The 24,112-nt window shown below is 41.3% G+C and overlaps 1 protein-coding gene across 1 annotated transcript in view; it reads right to left on the minus strand.

Annotated features, from left to right (window-relative positions):
* Positions 1-24,112, minus strand: part of astn2 (astrotactin 2) — a gene marked incomplete at both ends in the record, with an annotated part of 625,858 nt that overhangs the window by 239,856 nt on the left and 361,890 nt on the right. Inside the window, one exon of the mRNA XM_080420257.1 lies at positions 11,893-12,043. Within this exon, the coding sequence (XP_080276383.1) occupies positions 11,893-12,043 (151 nt within the window). The remainder of the gene's footprint in view (positions 1-11,892; positions 12,044-24,112) is intronic.

Here is a 24,112-nt window from a genome sequence, read left to right on the forward strand (position 1 = left end):
CATCCCCTTTATTTCCAAAGCCATCGGAAATAAGAGCTTGGGAGAGAGGGCAACACTTAAAAGGATTAGCTTTCACATAAAAAAAGTCTAAAGCAAATTGTTTTTATCAGTGAACTCATCCTCTTATAGTGTCCTTCAAAAGGCCTGCACGCCATTCAGACAACACGCTCAATGATACTGTGAATAAAGAACTATATTGGTCGTGAACATCCTGTTCTAGGATCCTACTCTATATATATATATTCACTAATATACAGTACCTAGCGGAGCTCATGTGTAAAGAAATACTGTACACACATTACATCCTTTGTTAATATTTGGTGTATTTTTAGGGGGGAAAAATCGCGGTCTGACCAGCATACAGTATTATTCCCCCTCTGTTATTTTCCAAATGTACTCTCATTTGCAATTCCAGTTGCATTACTGTAAAATCAATGTTACTCATAATGCTGGAAGTCATTTGTCTATTTTTCTTCCTCCTCTCACATTATTTCTCTCACAGCTCTGAACTGTTTCTTGGTGTTGCTAGTTCCCATAAAATATGAAAGATAATAGCACAATTCAATGTCATCCACAAGGATAAGCCCGAACATATTAAGTCAGCAGGTATCTGGTTCAGAGGAGATTTAGCAACAACAGACAGAAACGTCTTTCTGTCGGGGGGAAACCTTGTATGTCCAAAACGGTTTCTTATTTCTCAAAATGTTTAAGAAATAGCAGAAATTCGCCGATCTACAAGCTCACAATGTGTCGCATCTCTACAAGTTGTGAGCTTGTAGATCTGCTATTTTTGCCTGACACTGGCATATGCCAAGGTATAAAATAGGCCACTGGTCTAGGAAAAAAAAAAAAAAATGAAGTATGGAGATACAAGATTTCTGCAAGACAGTGACGATATGAAGACGATTCTGTCTGTAGGGGTCCATTCAAAATGTACGAGTATGCTGAAAGAAAACAGCCTAGGGGATGGTCATGCTTTTTAAATTCAGTCAGAAGAATAGTATACTGTTTTTAACTTGGGTCCAGGGGGAGGGTCATAAAAATGTGAATCGATCACATTTAAGAGAAATTATATTGACTTTGACAACTTTAACTGCTGTTATTCCTGGCAAAAAAACTGTAATAGCTGTTTTTCTTGGCTGCGGTATCAGTCAATCTTTGTGCTTGGGTGTGTACAATATCTGGAGAATCAGTGGCGCCCTGCTGGAGATGACAGGGTAGATTTAAAGATCAGCGCGTAGAACGAACAATAACAGACATGCTGTTGCACATTGAAGACATGACTAATTTAAAACCAGAACAAAACGTGTTTTTTTTAGCTGTGCTGAAGAAAGCCTCTTAAATAAATTAAAACTAAAAAGGAAAACTTCAAACTATGAGGAAAAGGCTCTGTGCATAACTGTAGTCCTGGGTTTTCACGAAGGTGGCATACTGTACCCGTTTCCGGTTCCAGTTCAGTTTCCCATAGCTTCACTTGATTGGCGAGGCTAGGACTTTATTTATTTATTTCTAGTTTAAATCTGCTGGCGAACAAATCAGTTTCCCATAGCTTTGCTTGATTGGTACGGCGGCAGATTTAAACCGGAAACACATTCACATGTACGTAAGTAAGTAGGAATCCTTGGGAACCAATGGATCCCTTGGTAACCAACAGAGCCTTAACCAATGGATCCCTAGCCCTGTGGCCCAAAGGGCAGCCATGCTGCCTAACAACGGCGGCCACAATCCGTGTGGGTTGGCTCCATTTTAACTGTGTGCATTTGATTTGTTTTTGTTATCTCGAGGGACAACGTTATCGTCTCTGTCGGGTGGAAACCTCATATATGTCCAAAGCTGTTACTTTGCACAATTCAAATTCAAAAATAGCAAAAGTAGCAGATCTACAAGCTCAAAACGTGTCGCTTCGGAACCGGGTTTCAAGCTTGCAGATCTGCAACTTTTGATACTTTTTGTGTGACGCTGTGGTACGATCAAAGCCAAAGAAACATTCATTTATGTTAATTTACGGGGAAAAAACTTAAAAAAGTCCGCGAATGGAGATAAGAGGTTTCTGCCCGACAGCAACAGATATTCAAATTGAATGGTCTCAGGATTGCCTGTTAAACTTTGGTCTGACATATCTCCGCTGCCGTTTCCATGGATTAATGCAGGGGTCTTCAACCGGGGGTCCGGGACCCCTTGGGAGTGCTCAGAGTTACAACAGGGGGTCCGCCAAATGTTTGTGTGATGGGGAACATTCGCTGAAAATAGCCGATCTACAAGCTGTGAGCTTGTAGATCGGCTATTTTCGGAGAGTATTGGTCAAGTTGACTAAATATTGAGGGTTTAAACGATTAACTATCTGAGAATACACCTGAATCCAACGATCTATGAAATCTATGGAAAAGTTTAATCTGCAATACAGTTTTATACAATATGTAGGGGGGTCCCTGCTTCATCTCTCTCTCTCAGCTATAGGGGGTCCATGGCCTGAAAGAAAAACGTTGAAGACCCCTGGATTATTACTGGATTATACCCTGGATGTGGGAGCCAGGAGCACATGCAGCCACAGTATAGCGGCAGGAATTCACATGACCCTCTCTCTCCATGCTCATATAATCATGGTAATCATCACACTCAGAGCAGGTCAGAGCAGCGTATACCCCTCATCAACACACGCTTGTCCTTCATTACTTAATTTGCCGTGATGTGTGATAATGATACGGCTGGGATGCGTTATCCGGTTTAAATATCATACTGTTATTGTTCATTACTTGGTGGTGGTGGTGGTGGTGGTGGGGGGGGTGGGTGCTAAAAAAAGCCTGTGTGAAATATATATTATTTCATTGTTCAGTAAAACGTGGTACGGTTATAAAGTCAGATGGCACTGACTGAAGAGAGATTTTAGGTAAGGTTTATAGTGTCCAAATCAAAACACTAATTCAACATGTGCACGCACGCACACACGCACACACGCACACACGCACACAGTGCCACATTTAAAAATAATTAGTGAAACAACATCGCCGATTCTAATTTCTCTTGGGCTCCTTTATCCCTCTTAGCGAAGCGGCAGACCTTTGACCTGTTACCCTGCACCAAATGAGATTTACAGGCACTGCAGCGAGTCCCGCCTCCACCACTCACACACACACACTGGTGGAAGATGTACAGTAGCTTTATAATTCTGATAGTAATCATTGCTATAGACTAGTATTTGTTCAGTAACACGGGTCTCCCTGTCTCTCCAGCTCTTTAGTAAACATAAAATGTTCAGGTCAGCATATACCAGTTCTATCCAATCAGGAGAGAGAACTCAAGAACAGGATCAACAAGTGCATTTGGAAGTGATGAAACAAAGAAGTGAGCAGAAAACATTGGTATTGGAACACTGCAAAATTGGCAACCCACCTGAAAAAACATTTTCTGTTTATTAAGAGCTGGAGAGATGGGGAGACCACTGTTACTGAAGAAACACTCAGAATATAGTGATTTAACCTTTTAACAAAAAAGTTTTTGTTTTAACCAACAAACATCACTTTCGGCGACTCAACTTTTAAGCTTCAAACCTGTATCCAACTTCTTAATATTATCTGTCAACATGCCTGAGGCCTTCGGTACCTGCTTCCCTATGCATTGCGGTGTGTGGATATAATCTGGCCGCTTAAGTGTGCTTTCATCGACTCCCGATATAATATAATACAAACTTTTACAAAAGGTTCTTTGGAAAGAATGCGGAGCATTAAGACTTTATGGGCGATGATCGGGCACTGCACCAGGAATGCATCAAAAGCAGAGGAAGACAAAAGACAAACTTTTCATCAATAAAGAAATCTATTGGTGGAAATGTCTTATTGGCCGGGGATAAGAAAGAATAACCTCTAGAGTTAGGAGTGCAGACTCACCATAAATCACCATTTGTCTTAAGAAAATCTTTAATTGATTGTGCCTATTTCGACTTGGACCATCCTAAGAGGAGCTACGGTGTAGAGAATTTTGTTACGGTGTAAATGTGCAGAAAATGTGTCCCCACCTAAAAAAGGGGCGATGCTTATCCACGCTTGGCAAGTCGGGAGAACAAATGTATGAAAAATGCATTGTCGTCAAACTTTGGAGCATAAATATTGGTTAAAAATAATGGGAAATCCGTATAATTGACCAACTACAACGACATAATATAACGCCATGTGGAGTCAGATTCCATGCTTGACATTATTGCACCTCCTACTGATTAGGATATAGCTACCCTCCTCGACTTCGAGCCCAAATTTGAATGACATGCTTGTCTTATCCATCCTATCCGCTCAATCTAGATTGGTGAGCTGTGTGCAGAGATAAGTCTTTTGGAGGAAGGCAATATTTTGATGTGTGAACATTTACTATCGCTGAGGAATGATATAAAATTGCGGAAAATGTATCAAACATGACTCATTTAAGTGTCCCATGTAGCATGAGGACACTCTTTTTGATAGTTTTACAAGTGCAATATAAACGTCGCTCGCTTCACATGTCCGACAGCTGATTCATGTGCCCTAGTTTTATTTTAGATGGAGTGTTGTAAACTTCAATGCAAGGGAGGTTTACGCCTGGCAGATTTACAAGGAGAAGGCGATGGGGAACTTCCGATGCCAGACATTTGACAGGAGTTTGGGGCGGACTTGCGTCGTAAACCAATTAAATTGATGAGCTAGCTGAGGATTGCCCGGGTTGATGGATGGGTGAATCATTAGGGGGTTGGATGGTGCTGTAATTTGACCGGCCTTTAGGCTGTTTGTCACTACCAATCAAAGCCAAACACTGATACTGCAATTTCCTTGTTTTTTATTCCTGCCGCCGCTTCTCCCCTCTGTCACCATTCAGAGACCAAACAGTGCAATAACGTTCTCTCACATTCACAGCACTGTCCCAGTGATAAGACTTCTTCTTTGAGCTCTCGGCCCAGGAGAATAAACTACAAGTGTTGTTTTTTCATACCGACAGGGAGACAGTGATGTATATTTCAATATAAAGCTAAAATATCATTTTTTTCCCCTTTCATTTCTCCTTCTTTACACAAGAAAAGGGCCTTTATCTTGACTTACGTATACAGTGAGTGAGTCACAGTTTTCATTCCATTGCCTTCAATGATAAATGTTCAGCATTTCTATAGGGACTTTTATCAAAGGCACTTTACAACGTGCATACATTGCATTCGCCCATTCACGCAACGGCAGACGGCAGAGGCATCCATGCAAGGAAGAGCGCGGCGGGAGTCGAGTCCTGCTGGAACCTTCCGGGTTCCTAAACGGCCGCTCTACCGCTTGTGCACGACTACGCGGTTATATTATTAATGTGCACACAGACGTGCTAATGTAACTCCGAGACAGTCAAATTGACCCATTTGGTTATTACTTCTTTTTTTTTCTCCCCCTAATGCGTAGTGACTGTGGCTGTACAGAGTACAGACACAGATGTTTTATAACTGGTCCCCATAGAAAATAATCTTAGTTATTCTACTGACACCCACATTGGGTTGAACCCTGTATGTTTTTACATCCCACTGTTACCATGACAACTCCAGCAGATTAATAAACCTGAGTCATATTCCCGACCCATACATCAGGGCCAGCATCGTCTCCACTAAATGCAATGGCATATTTAGTAGCTTTGGGAGGGGGAGGGGGAGGGGGAGGGGGGGTTTGACTTATGGACAAGTCATGAAATTGGAGATGTGCTAGCACTTTGCTTTTTTTTTATTAATCACCGGCAAAGAAGATATGTCTTCCTCATGTTCATTAGATAAAACGAGGCAGCTTGTGCCCTTATGTGACTCCGGGTTCATGTTAATGGATGGTGTGAGGGCGGTGGTGGAAAGTAACTAGTAACATTTACTCGAGTACTGTACTTAAAAGTACAATTTTGAGGTACGTTTTACTTTACTTGAGTATTTAAATGTTTCAATACTCTACCCCACTGCACCTGAGTCGCAAAGTATTGTGCTTTTTACTCCACTGCATCTTTTTGATAGCTTTACTACTTTGCACATTTAGATTATTACAAAATGTATATTAACCACTTATGGCCAATTTTATACTTTGGTTAGTGAAAAATAGCCAATTTAATTTATTTTTGTTTAGTTTATTAGCACATTGTATTTAAAAATGAAACAATACATCAAAAGAAACAAGTTATTGTGCAAGAAAAGGAAGAAGCCAATATGCTTATTTGGAATCCTTTCCTTAACACATATTTTAACACAAAAATCACTCACCCTACCTTTAAATGGAATTCGATCTTCTCTCAACATGAGAAGGTTATTTTAAATTCTAGGCACAGCTCCTAATCGCATGGGGATAAGGCTGGGACATATTTAGCGCATCAGTCATGTCAGAGGACTGCCAATCAATATAGCTGAAACAAGTGATGAACAAGGTTTGAAGCACACAGGATAAAAATGAATTCATGTTTTCATCACTACTACTCACATCAGAGCCACCATGATGTGGCAGGCTTAGACAATTATTTTCATTATCTTGGTATCCCTAGAGTAGATTTAGCTGGAATTAGCGCTAGGACAACATTTGTATTGTAGAGATTGTAGGATCGATTAGGATTATGCAAAGAGGCATATCTCCAGGACTGGATGGCTACCCATCCAAATTCGTTAAAACATTCAGATTGGCGAAAGGGCCTCTCTGTGTGGAGTTTGCATGTTCTCCCCGCGTCTCCTAGGGTAGGTACCCTCACAAAAACATGCAGTAATCCTGGTCACAATATACTGCCTCCCCCTGGCCAGCCGGGGCGCCCGATGGAGGGGAAAGGAACTAGTTGGAATAACGTGTTCCTTCCACGCGCTATGTCTAACCAGGGAAACTATCCCCTGTCAGGTGATAGGAAGGTCAGTTGGCTCTCATGCATTGAAGGAGGCATGAGCTCGGCCCTGGCATCCCTAGGTTGGCAGAGGGAGTGGGTGCCCAGGATTAAATAGACAATTGGCACTGTGTGTAAAAAATTGGGTTACAAAATTGTGGGATAAAAATGTTGATAAAAAAAACTAACAAAAAAAAACATTTTCAGATCAATTTGACCCCCTTCTCCTCTCTGTATTTCAAGAAACACTTTCTTCATCCCTCCCCCCAATTATGTGTGAGGCAACCGTTTCACATACACTAAAAGAGGGACATATCCCCTTCAATGTGAGTCATATGTGCCTATAAATGCACACAACTTCGGTGCATCTGTCCCGGACATAACCGAGGCAGCCCCTGATTGATCCACTTCAAACTTGGCGTGTGTGTGTGTCGCCAATGATCCAGGGATGTGTCATGCTAAGTAATTAGGTCGGACTGGCGGTTGTCCAAGAATGGAGAATCCACAAATGCCTGAATATATCTGTCTGTCTGTCTGTAGGTGTGTCCGTCTCCCATTTGTGTTCATTTATGGAGGTCCTTGGAGGACGCACTGAATCTGTGTGTGTGTGTGTGTGTGTGTGTGTGTGTGTGTGTGAGGAGGGGGGGGGGGGGGGGGGGGGGGTGACAGGAATCAGATTGGCCAAATCAACCCATCGGCTTCACATATTGGCCAACATTTACCAGGTTTGTGCCGCTATACCAATATAAGTAGTGCACGCTACAATTACGGTTACAACGAGTACACTGACAACAAGTGCAACGGGTATTGCATAAACGAGCGGGGCCAACTTGCATCGTTCCCAGTGGTGTAAAATAACTAATTACATGTACTCAAGTACTGTACTTAAGTAAAATTTTGAGGTATTTTTTACTTTACTTTCCAATATTCAGTACTTTTACTTCTACTCCACTACATCTCAGAGGCATATATTGTACTTTTACTCCACTGCAATTATTTCAAAACTTTAGTTACTAGTTACATTGTAGATTTTGATTATTATTACAAAACATACATTAACCACTTCAGCCCTATATATATTTCGCCACTAAAGTTGGTCTAAAGTCGCAATTGGGGGCATGTTTGCCCCCACGACTGCCTCCAATGACATCATCACTATGACATCATCACTATGACATCAGGCGGTCACCAGTGGCTCTGGAGGGTAAAAGTGGCCACTTGGGAATCGTAAGGTCCTCGGTTCGATCCACGGCTCCCCCTCTGCGTTAGCGTTGAACAGTGGCGGAAAAAGTACTCCAAAGTAAAAGTATCAATACTGCAGTAGAAATACTCTGTTGCAAGTAAAAGTCCGGAATTCAAAATGTACTCAAGTAAAAGTACAAAAGTATTGGCATCAAAATGTACTTAAAGTACCAAAAGTAAAAATGCTCATTATGCAGAATGTCCCATTTCAAGTTTTCAAATGTACACAACTCTTTTGAAAATAGCAGATCTACAAGCTATTTTCAAATGGCCGAAATGTATATAGGGCATAAGTAGTTAATGTATGTTTTGTTATAATGACCAAAATCTACAAAGTAACTAGTAACTTAAGTTTTCAAATAAGTGTAGTGGAGTAGAAGTAAAAGTATTGGACATTGGAAATACTCAAGTAAAGTACAAAAATCGCAAAATTGTACTTAAGTACATTACTTGAGTACATGTACTTAGTTACTTTCCACCACTGGTGTTGAAGTGTTCTTGAGCAAGACACTGAAGCCCTAATTGCTCCCAATGAGCAGCTGGGTATACCTTGCATGGCTACCTCCGCTGTGGACGTGTGAATGTGTGTTAATGTGAATGTAATGCACATTGTAAAGCAATTTGGATAAAGACCCTATATAAATGCACCGTTTACCATTGTTCATTAATTTGAGTTCCACGTGGCTCCATAGCCATAACCGGGAGGGACGGTGACTCTGAGGTTATTAATTAAAAAACAAAATAATTACGTAGTTGGCGGTGACCAATGTGATTTTTTTGGGGGGATTGAGTTCCTTGGCACTGTTGGCACTGTGCACAAGAAATGTTGCACTGATTGGTGTAGCGGTTTGAAAGATTATCCACGGACAGACAGACAGACAGACAGACAGACAGACAGACAGACAGACAAAAACATAATCTCCCCGAGCCCCTTTCGGGACCCTGTTTACCTTTTTTGTATTTGGGAAGGCGGTATCCAGGGTCCCTTGATGCTCAAACCACTCTCTCTCGTACTCGCGGCTACCACTGTCTGGTCTCGGGCTAATAGCTCGTCGCTTAGAAGTTGCAGAGATTTCTCAAAGGCACCCAGAGATGCAGTAGTAGCGCGCCCGAAAGCTGCATTAATCCGCACGGATCGGCAATGCCGTTTAACATTTTAAATAATTTAGTAAAACTTAAGCTCCTCTCTCACACTCTGCTCCATTTCCCATGTCCCGCCTCCCCGCGTTGTGACTGACAAGCTACGCGTCCTACGTTACTGCCTCTGATTGGCGAGCTCCTACATGCTTGCGTGACAATCACAACACGGGGAGGCGGGACATGGGAAGTGGAGCAGAGTGTCAGAGAGGAGCTTAAGTTTTACTAAATTATTAAAAATGTTAAACGGCATCGCCGATCCGTGCAGATTAATGCAGCTTTCGGGCGCGCATTACTACTGCATCTCTGGGTACCTTTGAGAAATCTCTGCAACTTCTAAGCGACAAGCTATTACCTCGAGACCAGACAGTGGTAGCCGCGAGTACGAGAAAGAGTGATTTGAGCGTCAAGGGACCCTGGATACCGACTTCCCAAATACAAAAAAGGTAAACAGGGTCCCGAAAGGGGCTAAATCTCCCCCTGCCTTAGGCCTGGCACAGATTAAGATCCTTGCAAATCTCCCTCTGTCTCAAAGTGTCCCATCTCTCAATCATTACTGCAGACCAAACATGCTTTATGAAGGACAAGTACACATTTTTATGCCTCCGCTGGTCCCAACCTCGTGAACGCGAGATCTCAGGAATGCCTGGAGGGAATCTCATGACATTTGGTACAGAAGTCTGTGCCAAATGTCATGAAATTCCCTAAGTGAACGTCTGTACTTTAAGACTCAGGGACGAACTGATTAGAAGTAGGTGATCAAAGGTCAAGGTCAGTGAGACCTCCAAAAAACACATTCATTAAATTCCTTAAACATTTCCACTACATACTCTATGAGTCTGGACAGGCATGGATGTCGCAACAACTGCAACTGTTTGGCAGAGGCCTATAACCTCAATGCGGTATTTCTAGTTTAATACACTGTAAGGCACTTTCTAAATATTCTTTAAAATCCCCCTTCATCCATCTATCTCCACTATTATAATAACTTCATGCTGAAAAAGCTTATGATTGGATGGAGTACGATTCCCTCGTTTACACTCTTGAAAGGTTTGGTTTTGGTCCAAAACGTATATCCTGTAATACGACTTTATATCCTTCCCCAGTGGCTGCTGAACAATGACCTATCCACTTAGTTTAAATTGCAATGGCCACAAATAAAGGGGTGGCCAATATTGTCCTCTCTTGTTCGCTATTGTTATTGAACCACTAGGCACTAGCCCTACGACAGGATATTTCTATTAAAAGGAATTCGTTGCGGAGTCCATGGAGTATAAAATATCGCTTTTATGGGAATCGGAATCACATAATCATAGGCACAAGCACGACCGCTGTCTTTGAAGGGAAAGTGATCTCACTCGTTCTGTTTATTTAAGCCTTTTAGACCAGGAAAGCATCTGTGTAATTTTTTTATTTTTTTAGCTATTAAAAAATTGCAGATATACAAGCTCGTAGCGCGGCACCGAGTGCCGCATTACAAGCTTGTAGATCTGCTATTTTCATGTATTCCTGTTACCGAGTATACTGTATATCCACAGTTTGGTAGATGTTCACAGTAGATGTTGCTGTGATGTTTCTTCAACCTTATCCAACAAAAGGTGCAAGTGTGCAGCAGTATGCCGGGATAAACTCACCAATAGTAAGTATTTCCACACTGTTGACTGTAGTCCGCATTGAGCGTAGAGCCATGATTTTCTGCCTTTCTGCATGAGTGCTGCTGTTTCAGCGCCCCGCCTGCACTGAGTGACAGCACAACTTACTTTAGCCTAGTTAGTAAAAATGTAATGGATATCTTATAATGAGGGAATACCGGCATGCAAAGATAATGGGGTTCAACGAGGTTGCAAGTCTTTTTGACCCTGAGGAACACAAAGACACACTACATCATTGGCTCATCAAAACCGAGGACATAAAACACTATTGAGTGCTTGGAAATGTCACATAAAGCCTATAGCGTGATTATACCAGAGACCATACTGAACCAGTGAAGTGAGACAATACGCAAATTGCATGAGGTCGGTGGGTGAAAAGGGAGTTTGCAGTATTTTAATGTGTCCTGTGGACACTTTTTCTGCGCTTTTTCCTGACGCCTTTTCTGAAGCTTTTTCTGCCTTTATTAGATAGTCTAGGACAGGGGTCTTCAACAGGGGGTCCGGGACCCCTAGGGGGTCCTCAGAGTTACTACAGGGGGTCCGCAAAATCTTTGTGTGATATGATTGTTCAGTTTTTTTACATTAACCACTTGAACCCTAGCAACCCTTTTCTGAGGAGAACTTTAGCCAAAAATAGCAGATCTACAAGCTCACAACGCCTCGCACTGCGAGGCGTTGTGAGCTTGTAGATCGACTATTTTTTATAGGTGAGGAGGGAAAAAAGAGCAGCAAACGTTTTTCTGAAACACAATTTCATACAATATAGAGGGGGTCCCTGCTTCATCTCTCTCTCGGCTAGGGGGTCCTTGGCCTGAAAATGTTGAAGACCCCTGGTCTAGGAAATGGGGAGAGAGAGAGATGGGGAGTGACATGCAGCAAAGGTCGTCGTGATCGGGATTCGAACCCGCGACGCGCGTGTCAGGCGCATCAGCATATGTGGTCCATTTGGTTAGATGTGTACACTCTCAGAGTAAAAGTAACACTGAGGATTTGTGTTGCGTATACATGAAGCTCATATACACTTTTCACTTACCATGCAGCCCGTCGAGTCTAGCCGGCGGTCGGACACGCACTTGAAGTTCTTCTTGCAGCCGCCGTTGTCCTTGGAGCACTCGCGAGCCGGCCCGAAGGACGCCAGGAGGTCGTCCACCGTCTCAAAGTATGTGGACATCATGGCTTCTTCTCTGTAAAAGGAAGAGGAAGGAACATGGCTTTAAAAACCACTTAAACCCATTCAATCTGGGAACGCAACTGTGTCATTTTAGATGTGTTTGGCTATTCAAAAATAGCAGATATACAAGCGCATAGCGCAGCACCGAGTGCCGCGCTATGAGCTTGAAGTCGGCTATTTTTTTTTAATCTTGAAAACATTTGTTACTCAAATCTTTGCTTCCAGGGGTCCCTGGAACAACAACATTTTGAGATGGGGGTCCGTGGCCAAATACATATAATTTTGGGGGTCCTTGACATGATTTTTTTTTTGAGAACTAACAGGTCTAGAGGGTTCAAGTTGTCCAAATAAAATCAATTACAGATGTGTTTGCACACGGTATTGTCCCAGTTAATCCTCGTCTCATTTCAGCAGTGTCACATTAAGCCAAACATGATTGATGAACGAGCTCCGAGGGTGTACAAAATAGTTTGATAATTAAAAGTAAAAATGCAAAAAAGTAACCATATGCTGCAGCTTGAAAATAAATTGTTATCGGAGAATCACATAAAAGCAGGAAATTAGGGAGCGTTTGCTATTTCACGGGCATTGTTCTACTGAGATTTTGTCACTATCACTCCAGAAAATTGAAAGATTAAAATGATAATAAAGCACAAATTTAAGTGTTGCACTTATTGTAATTTTCCCTACCGTGAGCAATAGCTACGTGTCTAGAATGTAAAAGAGGAGAAGGTAGAAGGCGAAGGTAAACTGAAGAGTGCTTTTGACAAACAGACATGTGTTTTCTTGGCGTTGCTATGGCTAATTCATCCCCCCACTCTTCTGTCCTCGGCAACAAATGTAATATCTCTCTGCAAAACCTCATTATTTCCATTATGTCATTATGGAACAATAAAGTTGTATTACAGCAATAACGCAGGTGTTACACTGGAAGTCCCAGTGTTATTATATAGCTGGCAGAGGACAGCAAACCTTATTAAAAAAACAGAATTGAAGTAAGGCTCTGAGAAAGATGAAGGTGGACAAATGATATTAACCCATTAAAACCGGGAAAGCATCCGTGATTTTAGATTTTAGCTATATACATATAGCACATTGGTTGGCTATTCAAAAATAGCAGATATACAAGCTCGTAGCGCGGCACGAAGTGACGCGCTACGATATTTTTGAATAATCGTGACAATTTGTGCAAATCTTTGAATATATGTATTCTTTTAAAGTGAATTTATTTTACGGAAATCTTTGCTGCTCGGGGTCCCTGGAACTAAAGATTTTGAGATGGGGGTCGGCGGCCAAATACATATAATTTTGGGTGGTCCTTGACGAGAAAAGGTTTGAGAACCACTGATGTGGAAACATACGTTTTTCAGAAAACTGTTTAGGATTTAGAAGGCATTTGTGGAATCGGCCTCAGGTCTTAATGGGTTAATACAACATCTGATTCCTTTTGTGATAACCCATGGTTAGGAGTTACATGGAAGCCTTAGTTAGATGATATGGGTGGGTTATTATCTCCTGAGGGATCAACAGATGTTTTCAGCAAACACATGTACCTCCTACCTCCTGCTCTGAGCAATGATCAGACTTTAAAAAACTAAAATGTGGATTTCAAACAGGAATCACTGCACATTTGTAAATACAGACATTTTGATGAGAGCGCTTCAACTGGATGTATGCATTTGTAAAAGTGATCTATTTATATAGGCCTATTTACTTTTTGGTATTTCTGTACTTGCCACCAGACTGCTGAGTACAAATTGTGCTTTAGTCTTCCAGAGAAATAAGTCTGAAATCATTTTGTTTCTGCAATAATTTGAGCCATTGTTTCTTTTATTTGTGTATTGTCAATAACATTTAGTTAGTGAATAGCTACTGTACAGTGTACTGTATCAAGTGTGGATGGAAGATTCAGAACAAAGGAAGGGAGGGGGGGGAGAGAGAGAGAGAGAGAGAGAGAGAGAGAGAGAGAGAGAGAGAGAGAGAGAGAGAGAGAGAGAGAGACGTCTTAGCTTGAGGATAGTGATCTTGACCTGGATTTGTGAATATGTAAAATCAAAATAACCACAAGGGATTATCAGCTCTTTGGGTAGTCATCCCGTTGCAATAACCTTTATAATCTAATGACAGCTACAAGCTGTATGCCTTAATTAAAGGCGTGAGCCAGAGAAACAAATTGGGTATTTGGTCGTCGGTGGTATAAAGGGTACAGGATGTACTCAACAGAAAGAACCATGTCACTGTGCTACGCTGACGGAGAAAATACAATAATGGTAGTATGTGTTCCTCTCACAGCTGGATATATAGAGCACCTTCAAACTACCAGTATTATTATGTACTGCATGATAGTCTTCTATGCCAGTAGTTCTCAAACTTTTTCATGTCAAGGACCCCCACAATGATATTGGCTGTGAACCCCCCCCCCCCCCCCCCCTATCTGCTAGTTTTGAATAGCCAAAGTATAAAATATGGTTTAAGTGGTTATAATGATTGTGACGCTACTGTATATTAACTAATTTTTCTGGGGACCCCCTGGTCACCCCCCCCCCCCCCCCCAAGGACCCCACAACCTTTTCAGGCCGTGACCCCCTCAAATAATTATACTTGGACTGGGGACCCCCAAAAACACTCATATTTGAACTGGGGACCCCCCACCCTGATTAGCACTTGGAATGAAGGAGTTGAGGCATGACATTTTGTTTGACTCAGTACCACAGATAAATATTGTGAAAATAGTCGATCTACAAGCTCAAGTTGTGAGCTCGTAGATCAGCTATTTTCACAATTCTTGCATCTTTCTTATATTATTTGACAATTTGGCCAATGTTTGACCAGTTTTTATAGTATACTTTGTTGATTACCTTTGATGCAGTAATGGTCTTTATTATTTTTTAATTTTTTTCTTTAGGTATTATAAAGGTCTTAAAAGTCATTAAATTGTCACTTTACTGTCACCTGGGGACCCCCCAAAAAATCATGTGGGACCCCCCTGGGTACCCTGACCCCCAGTTTGGGAACCACTGCTCTACTTTATGGAGACGTATACTGGCCAAGAGTGCAGTGTTTTTTCTGGACATGGCAGATGCATTGTGGTGTCCAGGTCTCTAAGCCAAGATCCTGCAGCGAGAGTCCCACTGAATAGGTGGACAGCTGGTGCTTTTTGTTTGCACTTCATACGACAAATAAACGGTTGAAAACTGGCAAAGTATTCCTTTAAAGCACCGGTGCTCAACGTGGGGGTCCTTTGAAGGGGTTCCAGGTATTCCTCAGAAATAATTAGGAACAGTTTAAACACTTATAAGCCCTGTTTTATTTCTTCAACAATTTGAAAATAGCCAATTTACAAGCTCACAATGTGCTGTACAACGTGTCACATTTTTCTTATTTTAGAAACATTTTGACAAATAATGACAATGTTATGGGGGTTCCTGGCACAACATGTTTGGATCCGTGGCAAAAATGTTTGAGAACCAGTGCTTGAAATGAGACAACCATAAGATACAGAAGGAAGGAAAAACACACAAAGAAATGTAAAAGGACAGGACTAGATGCAACAGAAAAATCAATGAATTACATGTTGTCATCATTTGCTGCAAAGAACACATTTTCATTTTGACATCAATACACACACAAATCACGCACGCACGCACGCACGCACGCACGCACGCACGCACGCACGCACGCACGCACGCACGCACGCACGCACGCACGCACGCACGCACGCACGCACGCACGCACGCACGCACGCACGCACGCACGCACGCACGCACGCACGCATACAAAACAGCCTTATCTTTTATAGTAAGCAGAACAAAGCCCTACTGTATAGATAAGATAAGCAGAAGAAAATATGAAAATATATGCAGCAGACACCCTAAAACAAACAAACAAAACAAACACAAGCACACACTTTAATCTTATATCAAGATCCTTCATATAGTCTGATCTTTTGTCAGCCAACAAAATAATCAGAAACTAAACAATGGATGTGACAGTATAATAATGAGTATACTGTGTGTGTGTGTGTGTGTGTGTGTGTGTGTGTGTGTGTGTGTGTGTGTGTGTGTGTGTGTGTGTGTGTGTGTGTGTGTGTGTGTGGGGGTGTGTGTGTGTGTGTGTGTGTGTGTGTGTGTGTACTTCTACTCCACTACATCTCTTTATTTCTGTATTCGGGAATAGCCGATCTACAAGCTCACAATGTATCACATCACGACGGGTTGAGCGCTTGTAAATCTTATTTTTGTATTATTATTTGGAACACATTTCTGCTAAATTAATAATTAAACTTTTGGTAGCCTACTTGATATATGTTGATGCCAAATACAGGACTTTTACTTGTAACAGAGTATATCTACATTGTGCTATTGCTACTTGTCAAATCGAAGTACTTATGCCATTACAATTACCAAGAAAAACATGTTTTTCCTCCAATTCCTTTGTGGTAATATGGTGCATGGCAATATGTCTTAGTGCTGCAGCACCAGAGCTAAATTAACACAAGTCTCATGTGACTTCACTGAAACCCACAAGCTACTGTTAATAAAACAAGCAGTCGGCATACTTTGATCTCCGGAGACAAATTTAAAATAAACATTTATTTTATCTTCTGGTCCGTGTCTATGCACATAATAATCAACAGTGAGCACTCAGGTTGCACGCATGAAAGAGAGAGAGAGAGAGAGAGAGAGAGAAGGGGGGAGGGAGACTGAGAATACGAGAGGCGAAGAGATTGATTGATTGATAAATGAATGAACCTTCGCTGCACAGAGTAGTGAAGTCATAGTGTAATTAATGTGAAGTGTGAATTATTGATGTTCTCTGTTGTGCTCTCTCTCTCTCTCTCTCTCTCTCTCTCTCAATGTGGCCATTGATGCAGGAAGTGCTCTGCAGCACAGAAGGTCAAAGCTCACAGCCGCCGCTTGAATCACGCGGAGACCTCCTGAAGCTTTGTACCTTGACATCAATATGTCACCGTATGTCACTGAGGAGTGGATGTAAAGGCAGTAAAGGCAATAAAGAAAACATCCTACGGGGGGGGGGGGGGGGAACTTTAACGAGGCCAGTACAGGGACTGCATGATCCTAAATGAAAACGACTCTCAGTTATCCAGCATAAAAAACAAGCACCTTTTCTGTACCTCAATAGGTTTGTCAACGGGACGTCGATCATTCATGTTTTAATTGACCAAGTACTACGTGAAAAGAAAATCTTGTGGATCTCAGCTTCTCGTGTTAATTTCAACAGCAAATTCTGACAGTCTTAGTCAGTGGTGGAAAAAGTACTCAAATTCTTTACTTAAGTAAAAGTACCAATACTGCAATATAGAAATACTCTTGTTACAAGTAAAAGTCCAGAGTTCAAAATTGACTTGAGTAAAAGTACGAAAGTATTGGCATCGAAATGTACTTAAAGTACCAAAAGAACAAGTACTAAAATATTTCAAAATAGCAGATCTACAAGCTCACAACGCGTCGCGATGCGACGCGTTGTGAGCTTGTAGATCGGCTCGAATAGGGATAAAGGGGTTAATGTATGTTTTATAATGTAATAATGTATCTGCAAAGTAACTAGTAACTAAAGTTTTCAAATAATTGTAGTGGAGTAAAAGTGCAATATTTGCCTCTGAGATGTAGTGGAGTAGAAGTACAATATTTGCCTCTGAGATGTAGTGGATATTTGCCTCTGAGATGTAGTGGAGTAGAAGTAAAAGTATTGCAAATGGGAAATACTCCAGTAAAGTAAAAAATCCTCAAAAGTGTACTTAAGGTAGGGTAAGTGATTTTCTTTGGTTAAAATAAGTGTTAAATAGCTCTATATTCTGATAGTACTCATTGCTGTTTGTTCAGTAAAAGGAGTCTCCTTGTCTCTCCAGCTCTTTATAAAACAGAAAATGCATTTTCGTTTCAGTTTCATTTCCAATTTTATCCAATCAGGATAGAGAACTCAATCAGGATACAGATTAAACAAGTGAAATTGGAAGTGATGACACTAAGAAATGAGCAGGCAAAATTGGAACTGGAACACTATAAAAATGAAGCTTACAAATGGGTACTTTCTCCTGATTAGCTGAGATTTTGACACCTACCGGAAAATGTATTTTCTGTTTATTAAAGAGCTGGAGAGACGGGGAGACTCCTGTTACTGAACAAACACTCTATAGCAATGATTACTATAAGAATATAGTGCTTTAATCTTTTAACAAAATACTTTTTGTTTTAACCCAAAAATATCACTTATCACCTACCTTTAAGTACAGTACTTGAGTAAATGTACTTAGTTGTCGATTATGCGAATGCACGCAAAATTCGGACTCTAAAAGGAAAATAAAAGACGCTCCGCGAAACTGATGTGGAAGCTTGCATTGACTTTTTTAGGGTTTAAAAAAAAAACATATTATTCGCATGAAAAAATCGCCCAATGTGAGTAAGGACCTTGTCTTTTGAATAAACACCATTTAGTCTTAGTCCCATTTTAGTCTTCTGAAATTGTTTAGTCTTAGTCGACTAAATATCAAAACCTTAGTCTTTTTAATCTTAGTCTTAGTCAACAAAATGAACACTGCTCGTGAGAATAGCTCGGCTCCAATGTTGCTCTCAGACTTCGTGCCAGTGACATCAGCCATCTATGACATTTTTGTCTGTGACATACATCTGCTAATGTATGATGTAAATTTACCAAAATGTGGGCAAGGTTTCAGCCAATCGGGGCAACACTGACTTCCATTATGAAAATGCTAAGTTTAATATGAAATATTTTTTTAAAAAGTATAAAAAATATCTGATCAGTCGAGCGATTCAGATGATCAGATTCGCTCCAGACAGACAGACAGACAGACAGACAGACAGACAGACAGACAGACAGACAGACAGACAGACAGACAGACAGATAATTAACCACTTTAAACCCATGGTGCCCAAGAAAAGAATGTCACAAAAAATGCATATAAATGCTTTCTTTTTATTAGCAAAGGTAGCACATTTACAAGCTCACACCGTATCGTGACACTTTGTGAGCGTGCAGATCTGATATTTCCGTTATTTGTCGTACGACACTAGTATATAACCAAAGTGAACAAGTAACTGCTAATAAATGCTTTGAATTAAAAAAAAAATGTTTTAATGGCGTTTCAACAGAGCATCCTGACCCGGCTTGTCTTCTGTGATGAAAAACAGAACGTCCCCATTACTTACAGGCGTCAGTTCACTGGGAGGTGGGAGTATGCACACTATTACAGCAATTTACTATGTATGAAACAGTAATTTGTGAAGCATTGTGATAGCAGGTCATGTCTAAGGCTAATTGGCGCGCCTGCATTGATTGGACGTGCTTGTCATGCCGCCTTGATGGAGAGCCTGAGAAATCAGCATGCGCCATCCATTAACTTTTAGTAGTAATAAAAAAGCTCCAGGCCCGCCCCAGCTGGCATTGTTGCAGTGGACCTTTACAAGGTACAGTGAAGGGGCAAGAGATAACTCACTCTCTCTCTCTCTCTCTGGCCTCGTGTACACACACACACACACACACGCACACGCACACGCACACACACACACACACACACACACACACACACAAGAGTATAAAACATTCTGCAGCATGATTATTATGGCTCTTGGGGTACTATACTGTAAATAGGTGACTTTTATTCTACACTTCATTATTTTTTTAAACTACTTTCAACCTGGCATGCCATTACAGGTAATTTTAGCTTGTCAATGTTTTTTATTTCACTGTATTTTTTATTGTACAGTGTGACCCCTTGCAGAATAGGACACGCTGAAGCAGTGACTAATGGGGATCTGGTGAAAATGTCCCAAAAAGAAAAGGCCATATACAAGCTTGAAGATTTTCGCTACTTTAGAAAAATGTTGAAAGTACAAAATAGGGCTGAACTGGTTAACTTGGTTAACGGTGGAGCTTGTTAAATACAGTATGACATCATTTGTTTTGGCCAAACCCCGGCCTGCATTAGGCTACAGACCCCCCATTTCAAATAATTTAACTAATAACTCTGAGAGTGTACAAATGGACCCGTTGGTTCCATTTGTATAAAAAGAAAATTAACTGGGGACCCCCCACCCTGAAAAGCACTTGGCATTGTAGGCATTACATTTTGTTTGACTCGGTTCCACAGATAAATATTGTGAAAATGGCAGATCTACAAGCACACAACACCTCGCAAAAAAGGTTTGCCTCTTTCTTATATTATTTGACAATTTGGCCATGTTTGACTAGTTTTAATAGTATAGTTTATTGATTACTTTTGAGGCAGTAATTTTTCTTTTCTTTCTTTTTTTAGGTATCAAAAGGGTCTTACAAATCATAAAAATTGTCACTTCACTGTCATCTGGGGACCCCCCAAAATCATGTGGGGACCCCCCCTGGGAGTCCCGACCCACAAGTTGAGAACCACTAGTACAGTGGAGAGTAGACTCCACCATTTTCTTCTGATTTGACAAGAGTGGACAATGATAAGCAATGTGGGACGGTTCTGGAACAAAGTTGACTTCAAACTGTCTTTAGGAATTTACACCGCTGATTTTGTCTCTCCAAGTATTCTTTTGGTATTTTTGTCTATCTGTATACTGCAGTTTTGAAAGGCAAGGCAAGTTTATTTGTAAAGCCCTGTTCAACAACAAGGGAATTCAAAGTGCTATACACAAAACATTAATCATTAGGACACGGACGGACACATGGACGGATGGACGAACAGCAGCGAAAACACAGTCTCTGGCCTTCAGCCGTCTGGCAAAAACAAACAAACTAACTAAGTTAAAGGCACCAGCACCAGGCACCAGAGGAAAGCCCTTTAGCTTTGTTTTGAAAGAACAGACCTGCAGTTTTCTGAGAGTTTGTTCCATGTGGGATGCATACAAACTGAATGCTGCTTCTCCACGTTTTGTTCTGTTTCTGGCAACAGAAAGCGGACCTGTACCAGACGACCTGAGAGGTCTGGATATGGTTCATCATACAACACAAGGTCAGAAATGTACTTTGGCCCTAAACCATTCAATGCTTTACAAAGCAACAGTCGTATTTTGAAATCGATTCTACTCTGACAGACACAGAGCCGGTGCAAAGATCCAAGAACTGGAGTGATATAATCAACTGTCTTGGTATAGGAAACAAAATGGAGTAAGTGAAGGTGGGCGAAATGCTCTCCTGGTGGAAAAGAGCGTTGGATTGGTTTATGTACACTTTCAACTTATATCTTTTGGGTGCTCTTTCGACAAAAACACGACATTATAGGCAATCTCTTTGAAAGTGTAGTTAAATATCACATAAGCATTGAATTTGCTGACAGTATCACTTGAGAGCCAAACGTGCTGGTGTTCAGAGTTTTAACATTATCTAGTGCAGGACAATTAGAATACAGGATGTCCTTGTGGTTTTCTTTTATGTTAACTTTGTTGTTGTTGTTGTTTTATACATTGCAAACATCAATACCAGGAACAGCAATTACATGTTTGCAACCTGCACCATCTTAGTATATGGCTCTCTGTGTTGTTTCAGCAACCGTTTGTTGTGTTCACTCCAGCCTGTGTTACCGCCAAGCCTGTGTACCCAGCTCCGCATGCCCACTATGAGGGTGAACAAGGGGATAAGAAAACCCCTGGGGACCATATGTTTTTCTTGGGTAAGGAACAAAAAAAGCGTCCTTGCTTGGAACGGGACCCACAGGGAAATAGCACACAGCGAGAGAGCGACGGGACTTGACAAGGAACAGGATGTTGAGTGATGGCAAGATAGGTGGCCTGCTGTGCTTAGAGAACCACCGATGATTTGTCACCGTGTGTGTGTGTGTGTGTGTGTGTGTGTGTGTGTGTGTGTGTGTGTGTGTGTGTGTGTGTGTGTGTGTGTGTGTGTGTGCGAGCGTACGTGCACGCGTGCATGCACAAGGCAATGTTGTCGCAACAGAAGTAATTAAGAGACATAGGCAAACAAACAAATGAAGATAAACATCTCGGGTGTGTGCTGTTAACGTGATGAAAAGCCCCCAGAGTAATCACATTAGAGATGATGGTCTGACGCACACTGTCAGGTGTAACTGCAAATCGTGCAGACTTCACGACTTCAATTCAATTCAATTCAAAGGGCTTTATTGGCATGAGAAAACATACGTTTACATTGCCAAAGCAGAAAGCATAATACAACAATACAGCAATACAATCAAAACAAAAAATATGTACATTTGAAAGTCAGAATCTTCAATAGATCAATTTCTATGTACCAAGATCACTGGGTGTAGTTATAGTGCCGGAATATACCCAATGATTTGTCTTTAGGGTGGTTGTGTTCCGTTTGATATCCTTTTCCTATCACAGCAACTCACGAATCTTGCTGCTGTGTTTGCACATTGTTGTACTTCGCCCAGCAGATATGGGAGTTTTTTGTCATTGGTCATGTTTTCAAAATCTCCGTGTGTGGTTGTAATCTGTGGGAAGTATGTGTCTCTGATGTCTTGGTACAATGGACAGACGGTTAGGAAGTGTAGCTCGGTTTCCACTTCATTTTGTGTGCAGTGGGTGCATAGTCTGTCTTCTCTCGGGATACAGGTCTGCCTGTGACGACCTTTCTCGATCGCAAGACTGTGCTCACTGAGTCTGTACCTAGTTAAGATTTTTCTTTGTTTTGGGTCAGTCACGGTGCTCAGGTATTCTGCCACTGCGTATTCTCTGTTTAGGGCCAGATAGCATTCTAGTTTACTCTGCTTTTGTGTTGCTTCTTTCCAGTGTGTCAGGTAGTTTTCCTTTTGCTGTTTTATAATTTGGTTTAGTCCAATGGGTTTTCTATCTTGTGGCTCTGTTTGTGTTTGTGCCCGGAGTTCCAGGGCCAGCTGGCTGAGGGGGCATCTCTCTAGGGTTTCGCTGTGTGTGAGTGCCTTGTTATGGAGTGCATCTAGGTCGCTTTCTTTTAGGTGGTTGTAGAACTTAAGTGCTCTCTTTTTTATTTTGATAATTAGTGGGTATCGTCCTAATTCTGCCCTGCATGCATTATTTGGTGTTTTTCGCTGGGTACGGAGAATGGATTTGCAGAATTCTGTGTGTAGGGTCTCGGTTTGGTGTTTATCCCATTTTTCAGGGTCATGGTTTGCTAATGGTCCCCAGATCTCACAACCATAGAGGGAAATTGGTTCTATCACAGAGTCCAGTATTTTAAGCCAGGTTTTAATTGGGATGTCTATTTTGATGTTTCTTTTGATAGCATAGAATGCCCTTCTTGCCTTGTCTCTCAGGTCCTTTACAGCTTGGTTGTAGTTCCCTGTGCTGCTGATGTTTAGGCCAAGGTAGGTATAGTTTTTTGTTTGTTCTAGTGGGATTGTATTTAGGAAAAATTGATGGTTTTGGCGGCTGGATCTTTTTTGAAATATCATGATTTTAGTTTTAGTTAGGTTCACTGTCAGGGCCCATGTCTGGGAGAATTTGTGTAGGAGATCAAGTTGCTGCTGTAGTCCTTCCTTGGTTGGAGACAGCAGCAGCAGGTCATCTGCAAAAAGTAAGCATTTGATTTCTGTGTTTGCCAAGGGGATGCCTGGAGCTGTGGACTGTTCTAACGTTTTTGCTAATTCGTTGATATATATGTTGAAGAGTGTTGGACTCAGGCTGCATCCCTGTCTAACTCCTCGGCTTTGGGGGAAAAAGTCTGTGTGCTTTTCGCCTATTTTAACTGCACATTTGTTGTTAGTGTACATTGATTTTATGATGTCATAGGTTTTCCCCCCAATGCCACTCTCCAACAGTTTGTACATCAGACCCTCATGCCAAATTGAATCGAATGCTTTTTTGAAGTCGACAAAGCAGGAGAATAATTTGCTTTTGTTTTTGTTTAATTGGTTGTCAATTAGGGTGTTTAGAGTGTAAATGTGGTCTGTTGTGCGATATTTTGGTAGAAAACCAATTTGTGATTTGCTCAGGACATTGCTTTCTGTGAGGAAGTTTAGAATTCTGTGGTTGAGGATCATGCAGAGGATCTTTCCGAGGTTGCTGTTTACACAGATCCCGCGGTAGTTATTTGGGTCATATTTGTCTCCACTTTTGTGGAGTGGCGTTATCAGCCCTTGATTCCATGTGCTGGGGAAGATCCCAGA

The sequence above is a fragment of the Gymnoscopelus braueri genome, assembly GCF_963280865.1.
Source record: "Gymnoscopelus braueri genome assembly, chromosome: 22".
In the NCBI taxonomy this organism is placed as follows: Eukaryota; Metazoa; Chordata; class Actinopteri; order Myctophiformes; family Myctophidae; genus Gymnoscopelus; species Gymnoscopelus braueri.